Here is a 13,518-nt window from a genome sequence, read left to right on the forward strand (position 1 = left end):
GCTTGCTTTTGGTTTCAATTTGCATGGAATATCTTTTTCTACCTCTTTACTTTCAGTCTATGTGTGACTTTATAGGTAAGGTGAGTTTCTTATAAGCAGCATGTAGTTAGATCATGTTTATATCCATTCAGCCAATCTATCCATTTTAAATGGAGCATTTAATTCATTTACATTCAAGGTAATTATCGATATGTGAAATTTTGTTCCTATCATATTGTTAAATTGTTTTTTGGTTGTTTTATAATTTTTTTGTTTCTTTTTCTATTACTATTTGTCAGTGTGGTTTGATGGATTTCTGTTGTGGTGTTATTTGATTCCTTTCTCCTCCTCCTTTGTGTGATTGCTTTACCAGTAAGTTTTATTCTTTTATGTGTTTTCATGGTGGTAAATGTCATCCTTTTCCTTCCACGTTTAGGACTGCTATGAGCATTTCTTATAGGGCTGGTCTAGTGGTGATGAATTCCCTCAGTGTTTGTCTGGAAAAGACTTTATTTCTCTTTCATTTATGAAGGATAATCATCTTGCTGGACATAATATTCTTTGCTGACTTTTTTTTTCTTTCAGCACTTTGGATATATCATCCCATTCTCTTCTAGCCTGTAAAGTTTTTGCTGAGAAGACTGCTGTTAGTCTGTTGAGGTTTTCTTTATAGGTGACTAGATGAGTGTCTCTTGTGTTTTAAAATTTGTTCTTTCACTTTGACTTTAGACAATCTGATTATAACATGCTATGGTGAAGACCTTTTTGTGTTATATTTGTTTGGGGATTACTGAGCCTCCTGTAGCTGGATGTCTAAGTCTCTTCCCAGACTTGGGAAGTTTTAATCAATTATTTCATGAAATGGATTTTCTAAACTTTTGATCTCCCTTTGCCTTTGGGGATACCAGTAATTGAAATATTCAGTCTCTTCATGTTGTCCCAAACATTTTGAAGGCTTTGTTTGTTCTTTTTTCTTTTTTTTTTTTTTCTTTATTTTTGTCTGACTGGATGATTTCAAAAGACCTGTCTTCAAGTTCTGAAATTCTTGCTTTTACTTGGTCTAGCCTATTTTTGAAGGTTTCAAATGTATTTTTTATTTCCTTTAATGAATTCTTCAGTTCCAGAATTTCTCTTTTTGTTTTTTTTGTTTTGTTTTGTTTTTTTGTTTTTTTTATATATCTGTCTCCTTAGTAAATTTTTCATTCACATCTGGAATTGTTTTTCTGAGTTCTTTGTATCAGTTTTCAGATTTCTCTTTTATCTCATTAAACTTCTTAAAAATCAGTGTTTTGAATTCTTTATCTGGGATTTTGAGAATTTCTTTTTGGTTAAGATCTATTGCTAGAGAATTTTGTTTCTCAGGATGTCATATTTCCTTGCTTTTTAATGTTTCCTGTTTCTTAAAGTTGATATTATCACATCTGGTGTAATGGTCACTTCTTCCTATATTTGAATTTACTTGCATTGGTGATAGACTTTTTTTTTTTCTTTTTTTATTGAGACAGCAGAGTCTCACTCTGTTGCCCTGGCTAGAGTGAGTACTGTGGCATCAGCCTAGCTCACAGCAACCTCAAACTCCTGGGCTCAAGCGATCCTCCTGCCTCAGCCTCCCGAGTAGCTGGGACTACAGGCATGTGCCACCATTCCCGGCTAGTTGTTCTATATATTTTTAGTTGTCCAGATAATTTCTTTCTATTTTTTTTTTTTTCAGTAGAGACGGGGTTTTGCTCTTTCTCAGGCTGGTCTCGAACTCCTGAGCTCAAACAATCCGCCTGCCTCGGCCTCCCAGACAGCTAGGATTACAGGCGTGAGCCACTGCGCCCGGCCGGTGATAGACTTTTGCCTGAAGATGTATCTGTGGTATTGGTTGGGTAGGGCCCTTTGGTTTTGCTTCTGGGTACATGCAGTACTAAAGTCTCTGTTTGATTTCTTTAGTTATAAACATCACTAGTGGTATCTGTGGTTTCTTTAGCGTATTAGGGTGTGGTTTAGTGGAGGTGGTGGTGAAGTTGTACTGGGGACTGGAATGTGGGTGCATCTTCAGGCTTCAGTGATTATAATGGTGGGCCAAGCATGTCTTTCCTTGTGTCCCAGGGCAGCATATGCTGGTACCTGTGTTGGTGGTTCTAGGCAGGCCAATTCTTGGGTCTCTAAATAGCTTTGTCAAATGCTAGTTGTGGTAGTGGTAGACTGGGCAGGTGAGTGAGCTCTTGAGCCCCTGGTGGCTGGTATGGCATGGGTGATGATGGTAATTGTGGTAAGGTGCTTTTCTGGGTCCCAAGCCCTATACACTTGTGTTGGCAGTGGTTGCGATGGGCTGTGCAGGCTTGCCTCCAGGCCAGTAGATGGTGCCTGCTGGTAGGATCCAGCTGAGGCGGTAGTGTTAAGATGTTTAGGACCAACTTTAGTTCCCCAGGAAGAGTGCTCAGGTGCCCTAGGTGGTAGATTGGGTTGTACAGTCCCCAGAACCCTGGGTCATGCACTCTGTCTTGGGGTGGGAGGGCACCAAAGCCGGGTGACCCTTGACCAAGCAGGCTTGCACTCAGGTCCCCAAGTGCATGCACCAGCCATGACAGGCAATCCTCAGGCTCCTGGCAGAATGCTTGGGTGAGGACAGCAGCTGCTGTGCTGAGGCCTTGCCATAGGAGGGTGAGGCTGGCCCCAGTGGCCACAGTCTTGGCTGGCAGGTGGGGGGTGCACATTCCTCTCACACCCCAGTCCCAGCTGTTGCAGCCAACCTAGCTATCTCATCAGACCTGGCTGTCTGCACCTAGCATACCTCTCAGCCCCAGGCTGTAGGAGTCCCTGTCCAGCATGGGACCAAGCCTCTGCAACATCTTGCATCCTGCTCAAGTCCTGATCACAGTCCTGGTGATGCCTGCTTCCCAGTGCCAGCAGCCACAGCCCACGCCACACTCTTTTCTGAGTCCTAGCTGTGGGAGCCACCCCCCGTCCATGTCCCAGTTCTGCAAGCAACAGCCCGAGTTTCCCTAACGCCTAGGACCAGCACTGCTGGGTCCCAGGGCACAGCACATTTTGTCATAGGCTAGAATTGAAAATGGCATCTTGCTGTAGCCACTTAGTTTTCAAAAAGATCATGTGACCAAGGCAAGCTCCCTCCCTAGAGCAGTTGCTTCTCACAGTCTCCCAACAGCTCCCGAAGTTAAATTCAGGGATTGGTAGGGTCAAGGTACTGTCTCATGGTCTGGATTTCATGGTTCCCCAGCGGGAAAGTGCACCATGGAGAGTCTTTCACTTATCCTCTCTCCATGTTGGGGAGCCGGCTTCAAGCAGACTCCCTCTTTTCCTTCTGCTTTCTAGTTTTTGATGTTTCCTCTCACTTTTCTGTTGAAATTCCATGTTCTCTCTTGGATAATGTATTCAAAATGTGATTGTCTATATACTATTTTGGTTCTTCTAAGTGGGTGAAGTGAGCATGAATGTGTCTAGTCAGCCATCTTGAAAAAAATTCAGAGAGGTTTTCTTGTGCATTGTTGAGGAGGGGTAAATCTGGGATCACTATAAAAAGTGTTTCTGAAAAATTTAAAACCTGGAACTACATATATAGCATGTGATTAGGACAGGTTTTCAGGGAGAGAAGAACAAATCAAGAATCATTGCAAGTAAGCTCATATGGAATGCTTAAGGCTTGTAGTTAAAAAAATATACATATGGCTGTTAGTGCCAAAAGCCCATGGTAGCAGCAAAGCAATCATAATCATCCTTTTCTCACAGAGGTTTTATCCCTGTTGGAGAGAATTAACTCAGGTGAAATTAACTTCTCCACTATTTAATTTTATAATATTAGAGGGATCATATCTGACTGGTGTCCCTTTGAATCACTGTTATTCTTCATTGATCTCTTTTTTTTAGAATGGGCTAGCCAAATGTGACATCCCTTGGATCTGAAAATTGGAACTTAGAAACTATTCTTTACACAAGTCTTTACACATTATTAAGGAAGAAAAGGAGTTACTTGGCAGATCTTAATATTAATTCTATTTTCTTTTTCTTTCTCTTTTTCTTTTTTTTGTTTGAGATGAGATCTTGCAATGTTGCCCAGGCTGGCCTTAAATTCCTGGACACAAGCAATTCTCCTTTCTCAGCCTCTAGAGTAACTGGAACTACAGGTGTGCGCCACCACACCTTGCACATTAATTCTGATTAATAAATTTATGCACTAAAAATATAACTATAAAATCTTATGTCTGACCTTTCGTATTACCATCAGAAATTTAGATAGCTGTTCCTTTCTCTTTTCTTTATAAAACATAGCTATAGGGCATGGTTAGTTGAAGTAAGTTGTATATACATGTAACTAACTTGATGGTGGTGGTCCCTAACAAAGGTTTATAATTCTGCTTGGTTTATTTGGGAGACGGCTAAATGTGGTGCACCCCAACCCATTTTGCTCCATACTACTTTAAAAAGAAGTTGCCTTCTTATTTGGATGGAAGGACCAAACCACGTCCCCAAAGTGCCTGCACAGTAAGGGAGTTTGATTAAAGCTACACATGGCACTAAGAGATGGGATCTTATGAGTGCAGATACATCACCAGGCCTCACAGAGAGTGGAACAGCATGTAGTCTAGGAATTGGAAGGATCCAGCACCTCCCTAAGGACTGAGTCATCATGGTGCCCTCTCAGCAACAGGAATGAGTTGGTGCCATCCGTCAGTGGTAGTTACAGAGTTCCTCTGCCTTAGATTCTTTATCTGTTAGCCAGCTAGCTCACCCTCTCTTTCATGGCCCTGGTTATAGGTAGCTTCTCTTGCTATAGCTCCAAACTTTCAGCTCCTTCTTGCCTCCTTTCTCTGCTTCTTGTTCACCTTCCCTTCCCATCACCAACTTTCTAGTCTCCTTTCTCTTTCTCTTCAGATTCCAGTGGAAGAGAGAAACTTATCAGGCCAGTCAGTGCAGTTTTCCTATCTGGGAGAGCCATGCCGGCTTCTGACTAGCCCAGAGATTGGCTGTCCTTAGGTCGGGACTCCTTGTTTCCTTGCCAGCCTTGGGAGCTAGCTGGAGTGAGAGTGGGGAGTGGTAGTGAATAAGTAGCAAGGAACACACATCAGGCCTGGGGCTACCTGAGTCTTCTCGTAAGAAAACCCAGCGCCATCATCCAGTCCCGGTTTCAGTGGTGTTGACCACTCTGCTCAGTAGGCTCACTCTCCTGCCGAATGATTCATGGCATGTTGCTGGTGGACACTTTTGTATTTGTACAACTCTAACTCTGTATTTAGGACTGGCTTTAGCTGCCCTGGGGCCTCGTCACTTCGTTTCTGTAAGGAAGTTGTCTCTTCTTCCTACCCAACTAGAGTCATCATTTTTCCTTTTGTCACTTTCTTCATGCCCTATATTACTTCATCTTCATTAACTAATCTATTTAGGAACGGTGCAAAGGGTAACTCAGAAAGCTAAGAAGGAACACATAGAGGAACTCCTTAAACTCAGGGGCACCTGAATAGTTTGTTAGCTATTTAGGGCTTTAAAAACTGGCAAGATGGAGGCGGGGACTGGGCTACAAGGAAGAGCAGTGAGCCAAGGGTGATGGCTTAGAGGGGAATCAGTCACTGCATGTTCTGTCTGCCTTCCGGCTGGATAGAGTAGGGAGAATGGAGAGCCCATGGTGGGCGTGAGTAGGTGACAGTGGTTTTCCACAAAGAAGTGTAACAGTGGCTGATTTGGGGGAAAGATGGCATACACAAATGAGAGAAGGTATGCGCCTGTTATTTCAAGTAGATGGGTTATTTGCCTCATTTTTTAAAACTCAACACCAATATAATCTAAGAATATTCTGTAGTTTTGAATAGACTATCAAAGCTGGAACTCTTAGAGTCTCTACTACCTTTAGTTTTAGCCCTGTACATTTTTTCTTAAAATTAAACGTTACATTGCCTTAATTTATTTCATTTATTAAATTTATATTCTTATGTTTTTTATTTCTATCAGCTTCCAATCAGAAGACCATGAATCCTCCTAGGGTAAGTTAAACTTTATTAAATGAATTGGGAATGATCACTCGATGGGTTAAACTGAGGAATGGTAATGGAGATATTTTGTTATCTATTTAGTGTAACATCAAGTTAAGAAAATGTTGAAGTCATTTCATTACCTTTGCATGAATGGGTCCAGTTCTGTTTTAAAATCCATGTTTGGTCATTTTGGTATCAATGGAATGGAATAAATGAGTCCTTAAATTTGTACTGACTTCTCACACCCAGAACTGGAAAGTTTATGAGTAGGAATAACGGCTGTATTATATCTGCGATCAGAAGGAAGCTAATTCCAATACATTCTCTCACCTGTTGGATTCATTTGATGTGCATATGCAGGATGACAATTTCAGGCTTAAGAATGAAAAAGAGAAATTTATATTAAATTGTCTTAATTAAAAATGATAATCTATAAATATAAATATTGCTATAAATATCTGTTCAGAGTTACTATTTATTCCCCTCTCATAAAAATATCTTATAAACTTTTTTTCCTTAAAACTGTACTCCAGGTTTCACTGTACCTTGGATACCTTAATAATCTTCCTGAGAAAATTTCAAGAAAGGAGCAAATTTAGGAGGCCATAAATGAAGAGAAAAAAGTCTTTCTAAGTATAAACTCATTATAGTGACAGGCCTGAGAGCTAGTCAGTAAAATCTGGAAAGGACTATATTGTACTTAGCTTCCTATGAAGGACTGATGCGAGACCTGCCTGGAATGCCAAAGAGAGTCTGTGTCTCTGTGGTTCCACATGCTTTCAAGTCTGACAAACCTCAGCAGATGCGCTAAAAGGCAGGGCTGGGGCGGACTCCTGTTACCACAGGTGTTTATTCTAGAAAAATTGGTGCCATAGCTACATTGGTCACAAGCAGCCAGCAATTTATAAAGTGCCTCTTAGAAATAATCCAACTACTGGACCTGTAAATCCTAACATATTTTCTTTCCCTGTTAACTGATTTCAGTTTGCATGACTTAAAAATGATTCTGTTTTGCTCCCATCTCTTGTTTAACTGTATTATTACTCTTTTGTTGCTATTTATGTTTGAACTTTAATAATTTTTGAGAAGTTAGGATTTCTTAAATTGAAGGAGACAGGGTGGGTGGGAAATTCTGCTTAGAAAAAGAATATTAAGAGAATAATACAGTTATCATTCAACTATTAACTACAATTGGCAAGCTTTGCTTATAGCCTTATTTTGTTTTTAGACTAGAATTTACTGCTTACTATATAGTTTAAATGTTGGTGTATATAAGTTTTAGTATAAAAAGACATGAAATAAATTATATTTCTATATAAATGTATTTTAAATATTTTCCAGAAAGCTGTAGAAGAACCCCTTAATGGTATGTGGTTATTTCAATCTTGATCCCTTACCAGACCATAATTTGAACTGGCCCGCAAAGCAGATAGAATGCCCCATCTGTGCCTTAGGAAGAATCTAGGGTTTTTCCCCCTTGCCTTGCCCTCTCTTCTCTGAATTTTTCATCAAGAATTATGAGTATTGCTTTTGTAACATTCTCACCTCTGGGAAAATGCACTGTTCTGTGCCTCTCAAGTAGTTAGTCACTTACCCTAGCCAAGTGATACTTGGGCAAGGAGACCATTGCCCTTTGACATTGGCCAAGATGAAGCTTAACACCCCCAGTAGAGAAGAATCTCAGTAACTTCCAATTCCTGATTTGTAAATTTCAGAAAGATACAGGCCATCCCCATGGAGTGAGACCAAATCATCTCACTTTCTCTCTACGTAAATCTAGATCTATATTCCCAACTAAATCTCTTTCCTTTGCGGATGCTTTGGGTATGATCCACAGAAAGGCTTTGTAATAAAATGATAGCCTTAAAATTAATTTGGTTGTATAGTTGAGTAGTTAGCATATTACTGTATATTTGTTTAGAAATGATTTCTAATTGCAGAACCTTACTAACTGCCTGCTTGGCTTGTTACTAATCCTTAGCGTTTAAAGAATCAAAAGGAATGATGAATGATGGTAAGTATGAAATGTACCTACAATTATAGATTAGATAAAATATGGACATTGAAAAATGAAAAAGCTTCTTAAAAGTATGGCTTTCTTTTAGTGAAAGGGAAACTGTCAAATGGTAAAGGTCCACATTTCTTGATGAATAAAACTTCAATCTTCTTTTCTAAAAATTGCAATACTACGACTATAAAAGCTATAGAGTATCACAAGTCGACTCTGATCATATGGCTTCTAGAAAAGAGAAATAACCACTTTTTGTAAAACATTTTTCAGATTCAGTGTCTGTGGACTGTAACTTTAAAATACTTTTTATAAGGCACATAAATAATTTGACATAAATCTTTATCATTTTGACAGAGTTTCTTTTGTGCTTGTTTTGGTGATTTTGTTGCATTTAACCCATGGGGACTTGATATCTGCTTTTCCAAGCAGGAACTTGGTTCTAACCTCTTGGGAGACCATTAAAAAGAGAGAAAGAAAGAGATGTTTAGTCACTCGGCTTTTGCTTCTTTTTTTGGAAATGTGGACTAATAACTTCCAATCTTTATTGAATGTTTCAAAGACATATTTGTTACTTCTTAAAGATAAATAAGTTTGAGATATTGAGTGCTGCAAGTATTCATTTGATTTTACCTTAATATGTTGCGATTCTTGAGGTTCATTGGCATTTAGTAACTATGTGTTTTTATCTTATTGTTAAAAATTTATTTTCACCTTTGGTATTTGCAATCATTCTTTGATCATATAGTTTGCTTTGTAATTTGCTGTTTTAAAGCCTGTGACCTACCTGCTCACCTCTGTAGCCAAGTGCAGCATTTAATACAGGAGGCTATATTCCCCTGAGTGCAATTAATTTTTGCATAAGATTAAAAACACTCCAGTCATGTATTGGTGAACAGGGTTTAAAACATTTAGGCTTGTACTCAACAAGGTGTCACAGAATGATCCCAATTTTATAGATTTGTGTCACAGCCTTTAAAAGCATGGTTTGTTATATGAGCTGCTGCCCTCCTTAAAAAAAAAATGTAGTTAGTAGGAATAAATTAAGAGACATTAAAAAAACAACTGGGACCTGGAATTGAGGTATGGTTGTCCATATTTACATTCTGGTGTCCTGTTTCTTAGTTTTCATGTTCTTTCACTTTCCTGCTGTCATGTCATTGTTCTGCAGTTGTATGAAGAAACTAAACTTTTCTCCATTTTCAGAAAATCAATATAAGAACCCTGAATGCCTCTTCCTTTGTTAATTTCCCTTAAGACATGACTTTTTTTGAATCTGCTGCATCAGGAGATATTATAAAGAAGTTTTGCCTTGAATGTTTGCATGTTCGTAAGACATGAAATCTATGATGAAAATTTGCTTAATTCTGCTAATATTGAGCTGATCAGAATTTGTTTGCTTTTTAAATGTCTGTCTGGTGGGCTTTTCTTACCGACAACTGCCCAGTCCTCACGGTGTGCCTGCCTCGTCAGTGAATGGGTTTCGAGGCATCTTCCCAGGCATCCCAGTCAGTACCGTTTTCTCTTTCACCTACACCTGATCATATTTCAGTTACATGAAATGAATGGTGTAGATCTAAAGTAATGTGATAGAACATGATTCCAGAATCAATGTCTTTTGCTTTGAAAAATCAACATCTCTTAGCTTTTCCTCAGCTAACCCAGCAAACGGGGGTTATCAGACTGTGTTGATTTTTATTTTCATTTGGCATTGGCCTTTTTCTTACCGAAAGTACTGCCTGGTTTATGTAACTCTGACCTTTGAAGATCTATGTTCTTGATTTTTAGATGTTGTATATCTGAAACAAATTTTTAAATGCATCAACTTCTTAATGGATAGAAAATAGATGTGAATAGTGATTGTCCATTTTTCAATTTTCCAGAATAACTGAAGTGAAGTGATGGACTGTGATGTGGAGAGTAGTAAGACGTGAAAGGAATACACTTGTGTTTAAGCACCATGGCCTTGATTCACTGTTGGGGAGAAGAAACCAAGAAAAGTAACTGGTTGTCATTGTGGGGGAAAATAAGTCATTGACCCTCAAATGATTGTTACAGTTAAGTTTTTATTCAAAGCAGCTGTAATTTAGTTAATAAAAGAATTACGATGTGCTGTGTGCCCAACTGAGATCCAGTTTTTTTGTTATTTTTATTCAATTAGGGGCAAAAGTAGAATGGGCAGCTTCCAAGAATGATGCCTTTTAGATCCTAGGACCTCTTGACTCTAGGTCACTACAGTTAAAGTTAGTTCAGGGTGAGAATCACGTAGCACTAACCTGGTGGTTACCCAGAGAAATCAATGAAAAACAGTGGCTTCCATCAAACCTTAGCAAACTCAGGTTCACAACAGCATTGGCAGTTACGATATTAGCTGAATAATGTGTCTGCCACTTCAGGGTCAATGGAAGAATGAATTAAGTACAGACAGGAATTTGATTGGGAACATCTTGTATGCCACCCACGTGTGATGTGATATTGCTAGAGATAGTGGTCTTCATTCTTGGGGGTTGCCATTCACACGTTCCCGTTCAAGATACAGTGTAACAAATCCTTTGCAGATTTAGGGTATTTTGATTGATGGATTTGTTTTTCTTTTATTCACACAACTCTTGAAATCCTGTCTTGTCCTCCTGTTATTTGCTTCTGCTGTACAAGATGTAGCACCTTTTCTCCTCTTTGAACATGGTCCAGTGACACCGCAACATGCAGGAAGGAGCCAGACTTGTTCTCAGAGCACTATGTTCACACTTTTCAGCAAAAATAGCTATGGTTGTAACATATGTATTCCCTTCCTCTGATTTGAAGGCAAAAATCTATAGTGTTTCTTCACTTCTTTTCTGATCCGAGGCATGAAAAACCAAGATTGAAATTTGAACTATGAGTCTCCTGCATGGCAACAAAATGTGTGTCACCATCAGGCCACCAGGCCAGCCCTTGAAAGGGTGGTTTTATTACTGTTGTATTCTGTGTTGCATGATAAACACTCATCTCCTTCCTCCTGTAGTCCTGCCTCGTACTCCCCTTCCCCTAAGATTGAGAAGTAAAACAAAACCCACATTTCCTATCCCAGTTAGAAGAAAATTAACGTTCTGACAGTTGTGATCGCCTTGAGTACTTTTAGACTTTTAGCACTTGTTTTTTACCTCTTCGTGGGTGTGTGTTTGTATGTGCATATGTATAAGATAGGCACATGCATCTTCTATATGGACAAAAGTGGGCTACCTACAGTGCAGGAGCGCAAAGGTTAATTTTGTGCTTTTAGTAAAAACATTTAAAAACAAAGATCTTTATTGGGTGAAATTATATTTGATGCAAATGTTTGATCACTTAAAACTTTAAAAACTTCTAGGTAATTTGCCATGCTTTTTGACTGCTCACCAATGCCCTCTAAGAATACATAATTCTTCCTGTTTGTGTAATAAGACATCCATATTTGTAGTTGCATTAATAGTTATTTCTTAGTCCACTGAATGTTCCCATGTGCCTCTTTTATGCCAAATTGTCGTATTTCATGTTGGGACCAAGTGGTTTGCCCATGGCAAACCTAAATTTATGACCTGCTGAGGCCTCTCAGAAAACGGAATACACTAGCAAGACAGCTCTTCTTGAAGATGAAATATATATATTTTCTTCCCTGATTGTGTATCTGTTCAAGATACTAGCATGTGTAGAGGGAGCTGTATTCCTTTATACAAATCTGATGGCTCCTGCTGATCTTTTTCCTTCTGAAAATATTTACATTTTGCTAATATAGTTTGTTACTTTAGAAATCAGTTTTGATGAAAGGAGGAAAAAAGCAGATGGACTTGAAAAAGATCCAAATTCCTATTCTCTATTAAGAAAGCCAAGTACAAAAATCTTTATAGTAAAATTTTTTATAAAATGGTACCTTTTAATATGTCACAAACTCATTTATTTGGGGTTCGATCTTGGGTCTCATCCATTCGTTGTGCTCTCTTTAATGCTGCCTACCTTTGAGGCATTCACTGCCCTAGACGATGCCACCAGAGGTAGCAGGGGAAATGCCCTTCCTGGTTGTCAGCGTCTCTGGATAAGGGACCACAGCTGCAGGAGTCCTCTTGCTTGGGCACCATTGGGCCAGTTCCTTCTCTTTAAATCAGACTCGTAATGGCTCCCAATCTCTGTCACATCAGATTTAAATTGCTAACTACATATATAGCTAACAATGTTTTTGAGCATTATGTATCTGTTTTGCTTCATAATATGCTCCCTGATCCCAATTTTTGCTGTCAACCCCTCCATTTTTATTTATTGTATGTTCTCAGAGTGACATCATTTATTATTTTCTGCAACAACCTTTCCAGGCTTTTTGGCAAAATCAAATTTTTCTTCTTCAAAACATTCTACTCCAGCCCTGCCTGCCCCCCACCCCACTGCTTTGCAGTCTGTCCCCATCTGTCTAGCTGCCTCTTTCATCTCTTTCTTACCTTCCTGGTACTTTATGCATCTGTCCTTAGTTCTGTTGGCTTTTTATGTCTTGCCCCTTTCACTTGATTTTAAAGTTCCTTCTATATAGCAAGAGCCTTTCTTTCCTCCTTTCTCTCTTCCTGCAGTGTTTTGCATACATTAGAAGCTCAATACATAAGATAGATGATTGAGAGTTTTCTGCATTTAGATTTTTCACTATTTTTAATAGGGTGAGCTAGAGAGGTTTTTTGTTTTTTGTTTTTTTGACAAATTTCACATGTTCTAAAAACCTTAAAAGGTGATGATTCTTCACGTGGAAACTCCAGGTTCATTATGTTTAAAGTCCTGAGAATGTCAGAATTAAAATGATGGGGCCACCCCATAGTTGGGAGTATTGTTCTTTTCAGGATGCTGTAGTCAATTTAGTAAGTGACCAATCAAACTAGGATTTGAATTAATAAAGCTCAAAAAGTGATAAGCTTGTTCCTCCATGTCATTAATAAAAATTAAGCTCTATATCACCTTGTAGATTTCTCTTGTCTTAAAAATGGGTATTCAAAAATGTAGGTCTGCAGTGTATGTATGGAAATACCCTTTTATCTACCTGTTATTGAAAACTGGAGAAATGATTGTCCGGCAACCCTTTATCTTTCTATTGCGTTTTATTTGATTGAGGGTTTTTTTAGAAACAGTTTTACGTGTGTCATATTTTCAAAATTACTAACTGCCATCACCCACTGGAGGTCCTTTGTTAAGTCATTGTCAGTGGCTAATAGGGATAAGCCAGGTAACTTTGAAGAGATGAGCAGTAAGCAACGAGAAAGTTTTTCTGCCTTTAGCTCTGGCAGCTCTTAATTATGATCATTTAAGACCAGCTTTTCCATAAATTTAGCCTTTTGAAAAAAAGAAACCATTTGTAAAAAGCTTTTCTGTAAGACAACATCAGTGGAATCTTAAAAGTGTTGTTATCATGGTTGGCGAGAGAGGAAAACATTTTTGTTTTTATCAAACGGAGCATTATTTACAAAAAAGCCATTGTTGAGAATTAGATCCCACATTGTATAAATATCCATTAACCATTCTAAATAAAGAGAACTCCAGTGTTGCTATGTGCAAGATCCTCACTTGGGG

The 13,518-nt window shown here is 38.7% G+C and overlaps 1 protein-coding gene across 4 annotated transcripts in view; it reads left to right on the forward strand.

The window, feature by feature from the left end:
* Positions 1-11,569, forward strand: part of CD47 (CD47 molecule) — a 65,935-nt gene extending 54,366 nt beyond the window's left edge. For 2 of the 4 annotated variants that reach the window (XR_001137573.1, XM_012646107.1), the window contains 2 exons: positions 5,929-5,960; positions 9,843-11,569. Coding sequence is in view for 3 of the 4 variants with exons in the window: in XM_012646107.1 (XP_012501561.1) it covers positions 5,929-5,960; positions 9,843-9,851 (41 nt within the window). In the remaining variant the exon portion in view is untranslated. Of the gene's footprint in view, positions 1-5,928; positions 5,961-7,292; positions 7,318-7,932; positions 7,966-9,842 lie in introns of all 4 variants that reach the window. The other 2 variants (XM_012646102.1, XM_012646105.1) reach the window with 2 other exon arrangements.
* The last annotated feature ends 1,949 nt before the right edge of the window (positions 11,570-13,518 follow it).

This window comes from Propithecus coquereli, unplaced genomic scaffold (genome assembly GCF_000956105.1).
Source record: "Propithecus coquereli isolate 6110/MARCELLA unplaced genomic scaffold, Pcoq_1.0 Scaffold105, whole genome shotgun sequence".
NCBI classification, from domain to species: Eukaryota; Metazoa; Chordata; class Mammalia; order Primates; family Indriidae; genus Propithecus; species Propithecus coquereli.